The 16,470-nt window shown below is 44.6% G+C and overlaps 2 protein-coding genes across 2 annotated transcripts; one reads left to right on the forward strand and one right to left on the reverse strand.

The window, feature by feature from the left end:
* The first annotated feature begins 6,695 nt into the window (after positions 1 to 6,695).
* On the forward strand, positions 6,696 to 9,971 carry adoa (2-aminoethanethiol (cysteamine) dioxygenase a). Its single transcript, XM_072456405.1, has 2 exons — positions 6,696 to 7,169; positions 8,021 to 9,971. Exons 1-2 carry the CDS (start codon positions 6,834 to 6,836, stop codon positions 8,426 to 8,428), a joined length of 744 nt encoding a protein of 247 aa, XP_072312506.1. The 5' UTR covers positions 6,696 to 6,833; the 3' UTR covers positions 8,429 to 9,971.
* Positions 9,972 to 11,341: 1,370 nt separating this feature from the next.
* egr2b (early growth response 2b) lies at positions 11,342 to 13,023 on the reverse strand. Its single transcript, XM_072456403.1, has 2 exons — positions 12,795 to 13,023; positions 11,342 to 12,662 (listed from the first exon to the last, which is right to left on the reverse strand). Exons 1-2 carry the CDS (start codon positions 12,949 to 12,951, stop codon positions 11,632 to 11,634), a joined length of 1,188 nt encoding a protein of 395 aa, XP_072312504.1. The 5' UTR covers positions 12,952 to 13,023; the 3' UTR covers positions 11,342 to 11,631.
* Between the last annotated feature and the right edge of the window lie 3,447 nt (positions 13,024 to 16,470).

A 16,470-nucleotide genomic window follows, 5' to 3' on the forward strand; every position in this document is an offset into this window, starting at 1 on the left:
ACTGTTCCAGCCATACCTGCCCTCGGCTGACTACTCAGTGTCTTGGTATAGATGTCTATCCTGGGGTTGTTGCCAATAACTGTGAATGGTTGTGGTTGAATCAGTGTGGTTTCACGGTGAATTAGACCAGCCTTTACTGTCATTTGTCATCCTATTTTGACCCATCCTTCAATACCTTTGGAGCATCTCCTCAGGAGCGCACAGGGACCAATCTCCAGATCTTGAGCTCGGCTCATGAAGGCAAGGAAAATGTCTGATGAAGGGATGACTCACGATAATAAAGTTGGGAGCTAATTTAGCTGTGCACACTTGATTTTTTGGCATTTAAAAGGAATAATCAAATGTTGAAGAAATTGTGGTTGCCAGGAGCCCCACCAGACTGTTTTTGTCATCATCATCCCACGATAAAGGGACATCTTTGACATATACTCCTGGTAGCAGGGGGGGATAAAAAATCTCATTACATTTGGACATTTGAAAATGGACACATTTGATTGACCAAATGGGATGTTTATTTTGGTCTTTGTTTCTTTATGTATTATCTTTGGACTTATAAATAAAAAAAAATAGACCAGAACAATTTCAAGTTCACCCGGAGAAGACATAAGACGGATAGGAAGGACAAAGAGAAATACAAAAGATTGGGTGCAATAGTGAGATTTGGAGAGAGTGATTTTGGACTTGTGTCATTGGGCAGTGCATCACAGCCCTCGGCAGATGAATGAGGCTATAACACACAAGCAGGTTTCCACACCATTGCCTCAGGCAAACCCACTCACTACTCAGAACCTCATACACATCATTCAACTGAAGCCAGATTTGACACAACATAAAGTACTTGTGAAACTTGTTTTCCCAAAATACAGCCTGCCAAACATACATATTTATAATAATTGTAAATAGATTTGTATGCTATTTTATAAATACTTATAATTTAACAGTAACAACTGTTTAATGGGCCAATGTTGAAGAAGTATGAATGAATAGGTAGCAATATTAGGACCTTGGACATTGTCCTCTTTGTTGTCCAGAAGAGCATTCTCCGACAAAGATTGTTGTGCTGGCATCCTCAAGGTGGCACAACGTTCTGTGATGACACTGAGGACTCATAGTCCAGATGAGGAATTTTAATGGCATCAGGATAATGCCACTTACCGAGCAGAGATTACTTATGTATTTATTTGATGGAGGGATTGCACAATACATATATTGTACAGACCAGATATTCAGGATGATATGGGTTTTGATTTCACTGGATGTTTCTGTTGAGTCTGTGGATATGTGAGTACTTCAGACAACACGCACCCTTTGAACTCTCAGGGTACCAGGGGCCATGATGAATCCTAGATCTGAATATTAACCTGATTCTGGATCTGGCCACTCTGACTGCAGGTGTAAAGCCAAAGGGACAACATAGGGCCTTGTCAGTTCATGCCATGACACTGACAGCTGACACTCCTCACCCTAGTTATCTCAAGAATGTGTGCTGGGAGCCCTTCACTTCCACTGTCCCGCTACTGTAGCCCCTCACGCTCTCATACATCATCTGTCCGTCCGTTCACCCGCCAGGAAAGAGCAGCTTCCACACGTAAGCTGCCAGGGCCACACTGCTGCACTACGAGGGCCCCTGTCAGAACCTGGAGGGCCCCTGACGGAGCCTGGAGGGCCACGCTGACTCGGTGTGGTGTGGACAAAGTGAGCCGTCGCATCAGTCTCCATTATGGCCCTGTGTTGGCGCTGCTGTCGTGTTCCTGTGGTACGCCAATGGAGAGCCTGTCTCGTGCATCATCAGGGACAAAGGCCAGGCTGTGGGGAGAGGCCCCCGGGGGAGGACCCTTCCTGTCCCCTCCCCCTCCTCAGAATCTCCTGAGTACAGTTCAGACAGTGGTGCTTAATTTCGTCACTCACTCACACTCACATTCACCCTCTGCAGCGCCTAGTCCTCAAAAGAACAATGGTGGGGCAGGGCTGACTGTTACAAGTTCCTGAGCCTGCAGGTAACATCAGGGGACTTGTAGAAAGCATCCTCTGCCACACTGGCAGAGAGGAAGGCTCAATAAGAGAGTCAATAACACTACAAAGGAGATTATAGGGACAAAATGACCAACTATGGAAGCAATCTGCTGTACTCAAACACAAGCACTGCACTTGGAGTCTTGGATATACGAGCAGACAACATCAGAACAGCTTCAACACCATCACAGTGAGACTGGTGGCCAAAGTATTGATCACGTGCTACCTCATCATCATGTGCAAGATATTCTACTAGTATTATTGGTATGCCTCACTGCTGCTCTCAAATTACGGACGTACTTGACAAATACATTTCTTGAATCTTGGACAATATTAAATTATAGAACACTTGTGTTTCATACTGTTTTTTGTTTTGTTTTTATAACAGGACCTGAACAATTAATGAAGGGAGTCCAATATAATTCAGTTCATAAAATATGTTTTACGGTTGTAGTAATTATTTGAGTTACTATACTGCTACTCTACCCTCCTAATAATAATGCATTGGGTATAGGCCAAGCTTTTAGATATTCACAATGGCTTGACAATTATGCACTATTCACTCTTCGGACACACAGGTGGTTCGGTAACAGCCACTGTCCAGGCCAGACAGGGCCTTTGTTTGCATATTCTCCCCATGTCTGTGTGAGCTTCCTATGCACTCCGGTTTCCCTACATCAGTGCTTAGTCGCATCTGATCTTCAAAACTTGCAAATATTATGACGAATTAAGCATTGTAATTTGAGGTGTCTTCCCCAAGGACACAACCACAGAAATCTTGAATCTTGAAAGCTGGTTAAAAGAAGAAGAAGATGTTTTACTGACAGAGCTGTAGCCATTCTTTCACTGCTCATGGGTCCCTCACATGAGCGTGGAGGTGCAAGAGCCCACACTTGTAGAGGTAATAGCCTCCGGAGCAGAGTCCTTAACAGAGACAAATGAGCCGGTTCCAGTCCATTGTGCCCGGCCAGTCTTTGACTCAGGAGCCAACTGTGATGGAGGACCATGGTACCACAGTTTACCTTGATGACTTTCAGAGCACTGACCCCTGACAAACACTTACAGCTGACTGTTGTGTGCACTCTAGGTGCAGATCAAACACAGGTACAAGTGTGGTCAGAACCATGAGCGCGTGAGCAGTGGAACATGGAGATGTTTGAGAGGTCAACTCTGGACTGGACATTTGTCCTCCTGATCCCCTATGTCCCCCTCTTTGTTCATTGGGACAAACATTAACAGAGCCATATGCAAATAATTTTTCCAGCAGCCTAATAAATGTTGATCTTTGGCTTGTGGGCATTCTCGGTGCCCACATGGACAAGCTTTTATTGTCAGCTCATAATAATGATGGGTGTGATGAGAACTGGACACAAAGGCCTCAGTGACAGTTCCTCCATAAACTGCAGAACAGAACAGACCAACTCAATAAAAACTCTTCTGTTTGGTACAATTTTGGTATAGGATTGGTTCCTATGGTTGGGAACACGGGTAGCAGGGTCAATAGCCACATCCGTTAACAACAAATCATTATTTTGTACGTGTATCTTTGCAGTCAAAGGAAACTTAATGTCATGTGGCAGTGATGGGCATGGTTTCTCTTTGTCTGTGGCTTGCTTATAACACTTTTGCCAGGTGACCCATAATGATTTCCAGTAAATAAAACTGAGAGACAGAGCGCCTCTGAGACCCGCTGGTATGTAGTTATGCAAATACTGAACACACAATCAGCACTTCAGTCAGATCTTTGGCTGGCACTCTGAGGAAGCTATGATAAATGTCCCTTGACTTTTCTGCAATGTGAGTCATGCACATTTTAAACAGTCCGAATAATGATGGCTTTATGTTTATCAAATAAACATGGCACACATAGACTTATCCAGCATTCATCTCAGCATGAACTAACGGAGAACAGTGCCATTCAGAGAGCAAACAGCAGGCGCAGCTCTGTTCACTTCTACTCAACTGTTTTAAACGTATCTACCTCTGTATCTACCTGCGTTGCACCAATGAAATTTCCCCATGTGGGACAATAAAGGAATATCTTATCTTATCTTATCTTAAACAGCATGGCTCAAACAAAATACAACATTAGTTTTTATACTTTGGGTTTCGGCCACAATTTCTCTATTTAATGCAGCTGTCTGTTCAAACATAGACATTCCTCCTATTGGACAGACTGTAAGACTCAGGGAGACTGGCAAGTGGATTCAACCAACCACAGTGAAGTGTGACTTTATTTGTCTCTAAAAAGCGATGGGAAATTAAACAAAATGTATATGAATCGTGGTAAATTCAAATTGTGATATACATTTTTTTGTTTTATGTTAAGTCTCAAGTGTACTTCACTTTCATACTTCTCGAGGATCGCTTTTTTGTAAGTTTCAATTACTGTACGCTACACAATTAATATCTTCTTACTAGAGCAGACATTCCTCTTATCTATGGACCTTATGTTTGTTCTCTGTGTACTTGATAAAGATTTATAATAATAGTAATAATAATAATAATAATAATAATAGTAATAATAATAATAACAGTTCAGCTGGCTAAGAAATGACGCCGAAACAATTACGTGCATGAATCTGAAGTATGAACCACAGAGCAGATCAGGCTACGTATTTGATGAAGAGGGGTCTCTAAGCAACATGTCCACGAGCCTCATTATTTCCAAAGAGGACGTAAAATCAAACTGTGCCTTGTGAAGAGGTGCTCCAGCCATATAGGCCACATTGCGCACAAGCACTACGTAACCGGAGCGCATGGAGGAGGTGGTTCAGAGTTAGACTTTGTGTGGCACTGTAGGCCTACATAGGCATATATTTATTTTGCTGACTAGGTGCAAAAATATAGGCTAGTCGTTTTGACTCACTACAGGGGAGTATCCAGCCAGTGGCATTGCAAGGGTGTCTTGGGGTCACAAGGGGCTTTCCAGACAGACACCCTCCCTTCTGGTCCTAACATTTTACTTTAAAAAATGATAAGCCACCTATAAACATTGGTATGTTTTTTATGCTTTTCAACAATAATGCCAAGTAGTTGTTGCAATTGCTGAACAGTATTTAAAAGAAATCCCTGATGTTATTCCACTTATTGTGGTCAAAGTAAAAAACTACGATCAATAGAGACTTGTCAATAAAGCCAGATTGTCATTATTTTTTACATATAAACATTTTATTAATTTTAATGAATTTAATGAATAGAAAACAGTTAATTCAGGCTATCCTTTCAGTGCTGGATTATGCTGCTATTATATAAATGCATTCTACAGCAACAGTCTTAAAGCAGTTAGTTTTTCATTCAGCATTAAAGTTCATTACAGGAGAATACAGAACTCGCCACAGTGAATCATATTCTAAAGTAGGATTTACAATGGATGCATGAAAAGAACAGCACTGCTGGCTCTCGTTGGCATTTTGCCTGATTCTTTATCTATAAAAATGGCTTTCAGCAACTTTGCTTCCTGCCGGTGGAATAAATCAGAGATTATTTAAATTCAATCTTATGCCTTTCAATGATTACAAAGCCCTAGTTAAAAAAAATACCCACCTTGCCAGTGCTCTTGCTTTGTATAATTGTATACCATATTGCATATGTAAGTGTGTTTTTATTTTTGATAGTTTTAGTAAATGTTTTGTTTTATTTTGGTTAGTCTATTTGTTTTATTTGTATTTCATTCTTCAGAGGGTACAGATGAAAAGGAGTTTCTCACATTGGGTTTCACCTGCATAAATAAATGATAAATAAAATAAGCAAATAAGGACTACCCTCTGTCTGTTAGGTACGCCTCGTCATTATTTTGATTCCTATTAGTTTAATATCAAATATCAATGTGAGATTTCTTACCTCAGGTGCCAAAATTTCTGTTGACGGGCCTGTTCTATGCAACCATTATCTTTTACGTTCCTGTATTGGTTTTCAGATTCTAGAAGAGCCAGATTTCCCTATTGATTACATTGCACTTTGCCATGAAACAAATGTTTAGTCTGACCATTTCTATTAGTGACTATTAGTCTCAGACTCAGACTAACTTATTGAATTACAACAGAAATCGTAATTTTAACAATTTACATTTTAGCTGCCCTCATTTGTATTAATAGACAGTATTGGCCAAAATAATGATGGCTTCTGATTCAGATGACAGGCTTTTGATCAAGCCTACGCTTTGCTATTATCAGTGGTCTAAATATTTACTTTAAAATGACGCCACTAAATACTGGAAAGCTCACACACACACACACACACACACACACACACTATAATAATACTATTAATACAATGTACTAATAATACAATAACACTAGCATCTGTCGGATGGCCCTGGCGCTGCAAAGTTCAACGTCCGCACGGTCCCAGGCTGGTATTTCCCTCTTTATGATCGCAGCTCTCCCAAAGACCCCTGGGTAATGTAGTTCTCGTCAGAAAGCGTCTCGTTATCTATTCCTCACGCTGCGGCTCAACCCGAACGCCTATTCAGACGAGTGAGCTCATAGAAAATCAATAAAAATCGCGCCCTATTATAAATACTAACTCTTATGCATTTCTGTGGCGTTTTCTTTCCCGTTGTTTACTAAACTTGTGTTCCCATGCTCCTTTGCAGGTCACACGCACTGCGCAGACGCACGGTCACCAGCAGAGGGACGGTCCACTGAGGAGACGTGATTATCCGTGAGCCGTGCTGCTTTTCTCCTCTAGAAATGAATCCTTTTACCGAATTTGTTCTCACCGACACTGACGTTTTATTATTCTGAGACGTAAAGAGAACGCGTCGAAAGCACGTTAGCGGGAAAGCGCGCGTCAGTGGCCCCGGGGGACTCTGCAGAATGCCGCGGGACAAAACTCCTCTCATCCAGAAAATCGCCCAACAGGCGTCTGTCACCTTCAAAGACTTTCTGTCCGAAGAGAACGGAGAGCACAAGCCGCTCCCCGAACAGCACGAGCAGCTCATCTCCCTCGTGACCGCGCTCGGGGCCGCCGATCTCAAGTTAGATCCCCGGAAAAGCCCCGGACCAGAGGAGGAAGGGGCCCAGAGCCAGAGCCCGCCTGTGACATACATGCACATCTGTGAAACCCCAGAGTTTAGCATGGGTGTGTTCCTGCTCCGCCCGGGCACCGCCATTCCGCTCCACGACCACCCGGGAATGAACGGCATGATAAAGGTAGTCACACTGTAGACACTTATGAACTTCTGTAACGCACGAGCCCCACTGTCAAAACTCAGAGCAGACCCACAACGTCCTCAAAAGCGTCATACTTTCAGCTTTAAGTCTCGAATAAGGAGAGAGAGTAGTAAGAGACGGGCTTTATTGTTGATGGAAAGTGACCAGAGAGCATGGTCCAGCTGTAGACTCAAGCAGACTTTGACCTGATGTCAACTCCACTGATTGAACTTTGCTCTTATAAAGCGCTTAAACAACAAACGATGCAGTATTTTTGGCATATTTTAACTGGTAAGTGCAGTGGTGGACGATATTGACAAAAATTATAACTTTTCTCCTAATTGCAATGTTTAGCTGATGATATGGAACACCATCTAAACTATGCCTGTAATAGTCTTAGTTGAGATTAAAGTATTGCACAATAAAATAACTTTAAGTGTTGCAGAAACATTACCCTTGTTTCGAAGACTGCGCTGGAATTTTTGTTTTATTATATTTTTTACTGAGTTTCAGCTCTCTTCTGGCGGTTTCGATATGTCACCTCTAGTTGGTACAGGTAGTGTCAGTTTCTGAGGGCTACCGTCAAGAAATAGAGTGTTTCAGATGCAATCGACCCAGACTGTTATGGAAATGTCTCTACAAGACGCACACTAAAAACTTGGCCAGTCACAATCCCAGGGAATAAACCAAACTAGACCACTTTGCAGAAGGTTACAAAGGCCACCGCAAGAGGTTGGTGTCGGTCACTTTGGCTGTGGAAATGCGGCTAAACAACTCTCTATAGTTGTAATTATAGTGGTTGTATGTGTACTTGAATGGTGATGTGACAGTTGTATGATGTTTCTGTTTAGGTGGTGTATGGGAAGGTGAGCGTCCGCTGCTTTGACAAACTGGACTCCAATGGTGTAGATCCCCCTGTGTTTGAACCGCCCCTGGCCCACTCACAGGTCCCGTCTGTGTGCCGCTCCGTGCTACACTGTGTGTCCGAGTACTCTGCCAGCAGCCCCCCCTGTCTACTCACTCCCCAGAGTGACAACTTGCACCAGATTGAAGCTCTGGGTGGTCCTGCCGCTTTTCTGGACATCCTGGCACCCCCTTATGACCCTGACAATAACCGAGACTGTCACTACTACAGCATCCTACAGTCCTCAACCCCAAGCTCTGAGAACTCAGAGGAAACGTGGCTCCTAGAGATCCCTCAGCCAGAAGACTTCTGGTGCGGGGGCCAGGCTTACCCTGGGCCCCAAGTGTCTGTGTGAAGAGGGTTTTTTATCTTAACACATTCATACACCTTGCAGCTGGTCCGTCTGGATGCATGGTTCTGAAGACCATCCAGCCATCTTCTTCCGCTTATCCGGGGCCGGGTCGCGGGGGCAACAGTCTAAGCAGGGACTCCCAGACTTCCTTCTCCCCAGATACTTCTTCCAACTTCTCCGGGGGGATCCCGAGGCGTTCCCAGGCCAGTCGAGAGACATAGTCCCTCCAGCGTGTCCTGGGTCTTCCACAGGGCCTCTTACCGGTGGGACATGCCCGAAACGCCTCCCCAGGGAGGCGGCCAGGAGGCATCCGGAACATATGCCCGAGTCACCTCAGCTGGCTCCTCTCGAAGTGGAGGAGCAGCGGCTCTACTCCAAGCCCCCCGCATGACTGAGCTCCTCACCCGATCTCTTAAGGGAGCGCCCAGCCACCCAGCGGAGGAAACTCATTTAGACCACTTGTATCCGCGATCTTGTCCTTTCGGTCATTACCCAACGCTCATGACCGTAGGTGAGGGTAGGAAAATAGATTGACTGGTAAATTGAGAGCTTTGTCTCTTCGGCTCAGCTCCCTCTTCACCACAACGGTCCGATGCAGCGACTGCATCACTGCAGCCGCTGCACCGATCCGCCTGTCAATCTCACGCTCCATCCTTCCCTCACTCGTGAACAAGACCCCGAGATACTTGAACTCCTCCACTTGGGGCAAGGACACCCCACCCACCTGGAGAGGGCAAGCCACCTTTTTCCAGGTGAGGACCATGGCCTCTGATTTGGAGGTGCTGATTCTCATCCCAGCCGCTTCACACTCGGCTGCAAACCGTCCCAGTGCATGCTGCTGGTCCGGGTTTGATGGCACCATCAGGACAACATCCTCTGCAAACAGCAGAGATGAGATCCTGTGGTCCCCAAACCCGGCACCCTGACTGCACCTAGAAATTCTGTCCATAAAAACTATGAACAGAACCGGTGACAAAGGGCAGCCCTGGCGGAGTCCAACATACACTGGGAACCGGTCTGACTGGTCTGACTTCGCATTTCCGGCAATATGGTTGTGAAGTTTTAATAAAAAAATTCAATTAATTTTTGTAACTGCCAAAATCTCAACAGCAGTTGCTTCGGTTGGCATAAAAAACAATGCAGAGACTTACTGTAAATGTTACAGTATACTTTTTACAATGTACACCAATGTATATTAAATAAAAACATTTGAGATGAAGAGAAGACAAAGAGAGTCAACTGCAGATCATATTATCACCATCAAAATTGCAACTAAATTGGGACAGGGACAAAACCTGGAACTAAGTGGACCAGACCAGGACTAAACCAGTACTAGACTTGATATCAAACGGGACCATAACGCGGACCTAAAAACATGAGTCCATGTTCAATTTTCATTTCACCTTCTCATTCAAATGCAATGTTCATTAAAATGATTTCACATGAAGCAAGTGCTGAAATTTCTAAGCAACAGATTTTTCAGAAAGACTTAGATAGATAATAGAAGATATACCGACATGACAGAAAAGTACAGGTTTGGTTTATGCTCAGCTGAACCTACAGGACTGAGCCAATGGGTTCAGGTCAAAAACTGATATGTGTCATGTTATGTTGATATGATTGTGAATCAATAAATAATGCCATACTTTAATAGACGTTCCCGCTGTGTCCATCTGTGTTACACCCTGAATGTGAGCGGTAACTGAAACATGCTTTTATACCTGCCAGTTTTGACTGATCGTCGGGATACACAGGAATCCAGTCCGAAATGTTGAAATATGGAATGGGCATGAGCTTTCAAATGCCAACAACAACAATATTCATGACTCTATAAGATATCAGTCTCATTAGGATCAGATTATTGGTCTTATCTGTCCTCTACTGTGCAGAATAGACTAAAATATACAAATAAGTATTTGGAAACACATTTATTCATTTGGTTTATTTACATACATTTATTTTATTGGTGTAGCCTCTCTTAGCTATATCTATTTTAATTTTTTTGTATTTTTGCAAAAGAGCCAATAATGTTTTTTTAAGATCATAAATGAAAACCTTCAACACAAACAATATTTAACGCCTTCTTTAAATGCTGTGAAGATAAAAGGGGAAATTTGGATTAAACTGAAGAGGGGGAATAGCTTGTGATAAAGTTTTAACATTTAGGGCCTAAAGGCGCTGTTGCCTTCTATTTCGCGTAGAAAAGTGTTGCAAACACATTTTATGTGAGAAATGAACCACGCCGTTCACATTTGAACACAGATGGTGCCAAAGAAAGCTCCCATCGATAGGCATGCTGTATAATCACGCACATTTGTGAAAAATACCTAATATAATAGTGTATGGGCCTAAGGGTCATATCATGGCAGGCTCCTGTGCCTGTTCTCTGCTCGGTACATTGACCGTGCGTAAAATGGACATCTGATACTGACGAGTGTGAGGTGCGGTCCCTGTCCCTGTCCCGGTCCCTGTCCCGGTCCCGGTCCCGGTCCCTGTCCCTGTCCGTGCCGTGGTCGGTGCAGATCTCCGCTGTCAAATAGCGACCGGACCACGACGGAACTTAAACTAGCCTACATATATAAAAGACATATATATTACAATAATGCTACGAACGAGGCCTTTCTGCACTGACTGAAAAATCATAACCAGGTCCACGTTTCAAAGATCTTTCAATATAGGCCAAAAAAGAAAGAAAATACATAAAATAATACTATTTTATATTTATATACAGACCTATTGCTTGATTTGGGGAAGAAAAACAATGTGTGCTCCAGGACCAAACTGTCCGCGTCACGGGACTTCCCCACGCACTTTCCTCCGACAGCGCGGCCCACAGAACATTAGTCAGAACTGAAGAAGACATTCGCGCTTCCAAAGCTTCTTCAATGTGACTTGGACAAAAACACAGAGGCGCGCTCATCTCCAATCATATTTAATTCACTGCACACATCACATCTGATATTTACACATTTACACTTTACATATTTTACACTTTTTTTCTTTACAAAAAGTACACTTTTGTACAGTATAAAAATATATCCTTTCCATTTCAGTCTGAGCGTGATACAAGGCACTACGCGCGCTCTATGAGCAACGCCATTCTGATCCAGTTTATGAAGTGTATGTGCGGCCAGTGTGCGGGTCCCCGCACATGCACACAGGGCCAGTGTGCGGGTCCCCGCACATGCACATGGGGCCAGTGTGCGCTACGAGCAAAGTGCGCCAGAGCCTGAGGAAGAGGAGGAGACAGTAGAGGATTTGCGCTCCTTCTGTCGCAGGTGAATCTTCGTGTGCCTTTTCCGCTCGTCACTGCGCGCAAACTTTCTCCCGCAGAAGTCACAGGCAAAGGGCTTCTCGCCCGTGTGCGTGCGGATGTGCGTGGTCAGGTGGTCACTGCGGCTGAAGTTGCGCATACAGATGCGGCACTGAAATGGCTTGTGTCCGGTGTGGATGCGAATGTGACGCGTGAGTTCATCCGAGCGGGAGAAGCGGCGGTCGCAACCTTCCGCGGGGCACGGGTATGGCCTCTCGTGCACGGGGGTTTTGCTGGGCCGGTTGGGATATTTCCGGGGCCTCAGAATGGGCCGAAGAGGCAGGTTCTGTGGGCTGTATGCAGAGGGCAGTCTGGAGCCTGCCTCAAGGCCTGCAGGTGCCCCAAGGGTGAAATTTCTGATCGTGTTGAGCGGGGTCAGAGGCGGCGGCACACGGAACGTGTCTAACGGACACGTTCCAAAGGGCTTCCGTTCTGGGGGTTCTCGCTGACATGCGGGTTGAAAGAAGCCCGAGTAGTCCGGAATAAGGGGGAACAGCCCTGGGTCTGTCACGGCGGGCTTAGGAGATGCGTAAGAAGGCGGTGGGTAAGACATGGGCCCGGAGGGCGCCAGGAACGATGACGGGTCCTGAAACTCCCCACAGGTGGAGGATGTGTAGGGTGGTGGAGGGGAGTACATCTGCTCCTCAGCCTGAGCATGTGCCATGCTGCAACTTTGTGCACGGGACAAGTGACCGGGAGAGCGCGAGGATGGAGAAGAGCAGGCGGAGGAGGAGGGGGGCGGAGGCTGCGCCACGTTGAAGATCCCTGACACAATGTTAATGACCCCCTCGGGGCTCCAGGAGCCCGGGTATTGAGAGTCAATGGAGAACTTGCCCATGTAGGTGAATGTCTGACGGGGACCCGGGGCCAGCGCAGGGGCCAACCCATAGGACAGTCTCTCTGCGGTGTGGTCCAGCAGCGGTTCTGTGCGAGACAAGATAACGTTCAAAAAGTTTAGCTCAACACAAACAAAATGTCAATTCAAATACCCCATGCATTCATATTCATATTGTCGTTTTTAGTTTGGACCACATGTCTAACACTAAAGCCTCTTACCTGTGGTGGTCGGATCGTAGTGGCCCAACTCGCTGCTGAAGGGGACGGAGGTGTGAAGTGTGCCCGGCATGTCTTCCATGGAGTACACGCTGTCGGGCCCTGGGTGTGCGTAGCCCCCCAGGCTCACGGCCACTTTGTCCAGGGTCTTTGCGGTCATGATGAGTTCCGCTGAAGTGCGTGTGCACGCTGTCGGTGGATCGCTCTGGGTCAGTCCTGGAGCGCACGGTGAGAATGAGATCAGGAGCGGGGCCCGCATCTCGCTTTGGTTTTAAGGGAATCCTTTTCATTATGCTGATACGTCATTGTCCTTATAGGGAGTGGGAGTGGCGAGAATAGACGCTCGGTGCACAAGCGCTGCAACCGCTCATTGGCTAAGATGTCTGTGACGTAGTCACACGGAGGTTGTCAAAGACCTGCTCCAGACTCCGTGCCGGCTTCGGACACAGTCAAGCTCTCTACACACGGCATGTGTCCTTATCCATAGACTCTAAAAGTCTAGTAACTTGTTCAAATGAGAAATTCCGGGTTTAACTTACCATAAAAGGTGTGATCCGGTGCGCGAGGCACCTCACTGTTCACCTCACTGTTCTATATTTGGCTTTGTTCCGGAAAGTGATGCTCGGAAAGTGTCACTCAAAGCGACCACAGGCAAATGATGCGGAGCGGAATCTCCTCAGAGGAAAGTGCACGCGCGTTTTCACTCCACGCAAGGAAATGACTCGTCCAAACTACAATTAGAACAGATACAGAGGGCAGTGGGCAGAGGAGCGTGGATGAACTTCACCCAAACATAACCAAAAACAGATACCCGCAGATACAGTGCCGCTGAGAGCTACTGACCAGCCCATGATGGTGAGATGTGTGCGTGTCATTAAAAATAACAGTCATGAAAAATAGCTTCAGGATAGCCCATATATCCATGACATAAATACGACATTTGAATGCACTATGAAGTTTGCAGAGCCAATGAGGAGCGCGTCCTCTGGCGGTGAATCACGAGACTGTCTCCCGGACGCACGCGGTGTAAAGTCCCTTCGTGGGAGGAGAAGTTGACAAACAGAAATATGGCGGATTCTTGTTTCCATTGTTTGTACCTTTATATAGCCTAACCCTGTGATGTATGCAAAACGTTGACATTGCCAATTTATAAACTGCCTAATATTCAAAGGTAAAACATGTCCGTGCACATGATGCAGTTTTAAAGGAAACTCATACGGTCTGTTGTATGTTGATAATTTAGCATATTGGACATTTGCTGTATTTATTTTCAAATTCAGTCCGATCAAAACTGAAAGTAGCAGTGCGCAGTTTGTACAGCACTGTCCCGGCGGTCACACCCTGCGCGCATCCATCAGCCTCGCGCCTACACGGCCGTCAATAACAGGCTTCAACGAACACGCGCCTCCACCACCCGAGAAGGAAGGCTGGGAGGGAGAGGGGAGGAAGGAGAGGATGCTGGAGAAAGAGAGAGGAGAGCGAGAAAAGGAGAGAATAAGGAGAGAAGAAAGTTGAACAAAGAGAAGTGGGGAACACTGTCACCTCTGCACGGGTCATCTTATTTGTAAATGGAGGAGATCCATTAGATCATTCCAGACCATTTTGCCTGATGTTTTAAGATTAAATGGGCCACTGCTTTTTAGTTAATTTGATCATATATCTAAGTTTTGTAACACAATATCAATAATGCATAAGACTTTAAACTGTGTTTGACTAATATTTGGAATGCACACTCCATGTCAACCAAATAAAATATTACAGATACTTCCCTGTAAATTTCAGTGCTAATATTTGACAATGGACATACATTGATTGCACATGTGCACAAAGGATTTGTGGTCCTGGCTTCAAGATGCAAAGATTCCTCACAAAAAATAGCTGGAATTGAGTTAGGCTGCATAAGGATACAGTAGTTTAAATACAACTACATTTCCTTCATGCTTTTCACTAAATTCACATTTTACCAACACATAAGATAAGATAAGATAAGATATTCCTTTATTGTCCCACATGGGGAAATTTCATTGGTGCAACGCAGGTAGATACAGAGGTAGATACAGAAGAACAGAACACTTATAGGAAGTCTGAAAAACGCTTTCAGTAGAAGATCTCCTATAAATAAATAAAAACTCCCATAGACAAATAAATAAATAAATACATAAATACCATTGCATGTGATCACGACAGTAATTGCACATGAATATGTGTCACGACAGCACATAGATTGCACATGAATTTCACAGTAATTGCACACGAATTGCACATGTGGTTTAAAGTGAGAAATTAAATTAAAGTAACTGTTTTATAACAGTAAACATATTTTTGACTGAATAATTAAAGGAGACTTGATTCATTAAGGATCAAACTGATGTTAAGGTTTACACTGACATCTTAAAATACCAAAAGTATCAAAAGTTACCTGACCCAATTCAAGTATCACATTGAACGCTGATTGATTGATTGATTGATTGAATGAATGCAATAAAACACACTCAAATTATATCACAAGAGTGATGTTAATATTGCATTGTGTATTGTTAGGGTTATTCGTTATTTAATAAGATTTGATCTTGTTAAAGGGCTTTCATAGTATGGTTTAGTGTAACTAACCATACTATGAATTGTTCACTTGCAACACTCAGTCAGGCAGCAGCAGTGTGAGACTCAGGGATAGGGGAATAAAATCTGCCTTTGGTTCAATTCTGAATAACAATAAGTAGAATGGTGACATAGTAATAATCTGATTCCATTATGAACCACCACATTCATAAAACATGAATGACATCTCTGATGAAGTGGGCAGAGCTGTGAAGCCCAGAGAATGAAGTACTGACATTACACAGCAGCGGCTGGGTTAATGCCCTGCTCAAAGCCACTTCAGTGGCACTCTCGAACCAGTTCTCACTGGAACACACCTCAACACAACTCATTTTCACAGTGGTGGACCATCACAGAGTCAGCCACACAACTTCAGATTTTCTTCACAGAGTTTATTCATCCATCTGTGAATCTGCCTCAGAATCTGAATCTGCCGAGAACTTTCCGGACAAATGTTTGGAGGGCAAAACTATTTGTTATAATTGCAGTTAAGTTGAAAAAATTCATTGCCACTAGAACATGGTCAAAGGAACAGAAGAATTCCCAATAAGCTCTTTATCAATGATGTGCACGAGTCCATTAGAGGACAACTCATATGAGATTTGGAGTCTGTGTCCTGATTGAAAGGGTTTTTGAGGAGGGAGAATAAACATCAGACCTATCATTATTGGATGAGTGTCACATTGATAGTGCAGTGAAGCAGATAGGACTCAGTGGACTTGTGAGAGTGTTGTGCTGACAAGGCTGAGGGCAGAGAATGTGAGCTGAAACAGTGTGAACCACACATGAACAAAAGCCTCAGCCACAAAAGGCTCTCAGATCCACAGCACAACGTCTCAAAAGCTCCTGCTCCTTGGGCCCATGAGAGGAATGTGTCCGCCTCCACACTGCCATCAGGAAGCACTGGGCGCTGGGACAGCGGCGCTCGCCCACGGTCACAAACATGCAAGCTCTGTGCCCAGGGGACGGGTCCCGCCAGGGTCTTCCTCAGCAGCTGTCTCTCAGGGCTCTTCCTGATATTGTGACGATTCAAAGGAAATGTTTTTAGTTCTAAGAGTCACAAATGCAGCTCTTTATCAAG

The sequence above is a fragment of the Eucyclogobius newberryi genome, unplaced genomic scaffold (genome assembly GCF_026437365.1).
Source record: "Eucyclogobius newberryi isolate DKJ021-1_F unplaced genomic scaffold, fEucNew1.0.hap1 SCAF_20, whole genome shotgun sequence".
Classification (NCBI taxonomy): Eukaryota; Metazoa; Chordata; class Actinopteri; order Gobiiformes; family Gobiidae; genus Eucyclogobius; species Eucyclogobius newberryi.

Coding starts and splice junctions, on each gene's coding strand:
- adoa (XM_072456405.1), top strand. CDS start 6,834: ATGCCGCGGGACAAAACTCCTCTCATCCAGAAAATCGCCCAACAGGCG. Junction 7,170..8,020: donor GAATGAACGGCATGATAAAG/GTAGTCACACTG, acceptor GTTTCTGTTTAG/GTGGTGTATGGGAAGGTGAG.
- egr2b (XM_072456403.1), bottom strand. CDS start 12,951: ATGACCGCAAAGACCCTGGACAAAGTGGCCGTGAGCCTGGGGGGCTAC. Junction 12,663..12,794: donor CTACGATCCGACCACCACAG/GTAAGAGGCTTT, acceptor TGTCTCGCACAG/AACCGCTGCTGGACCACACC.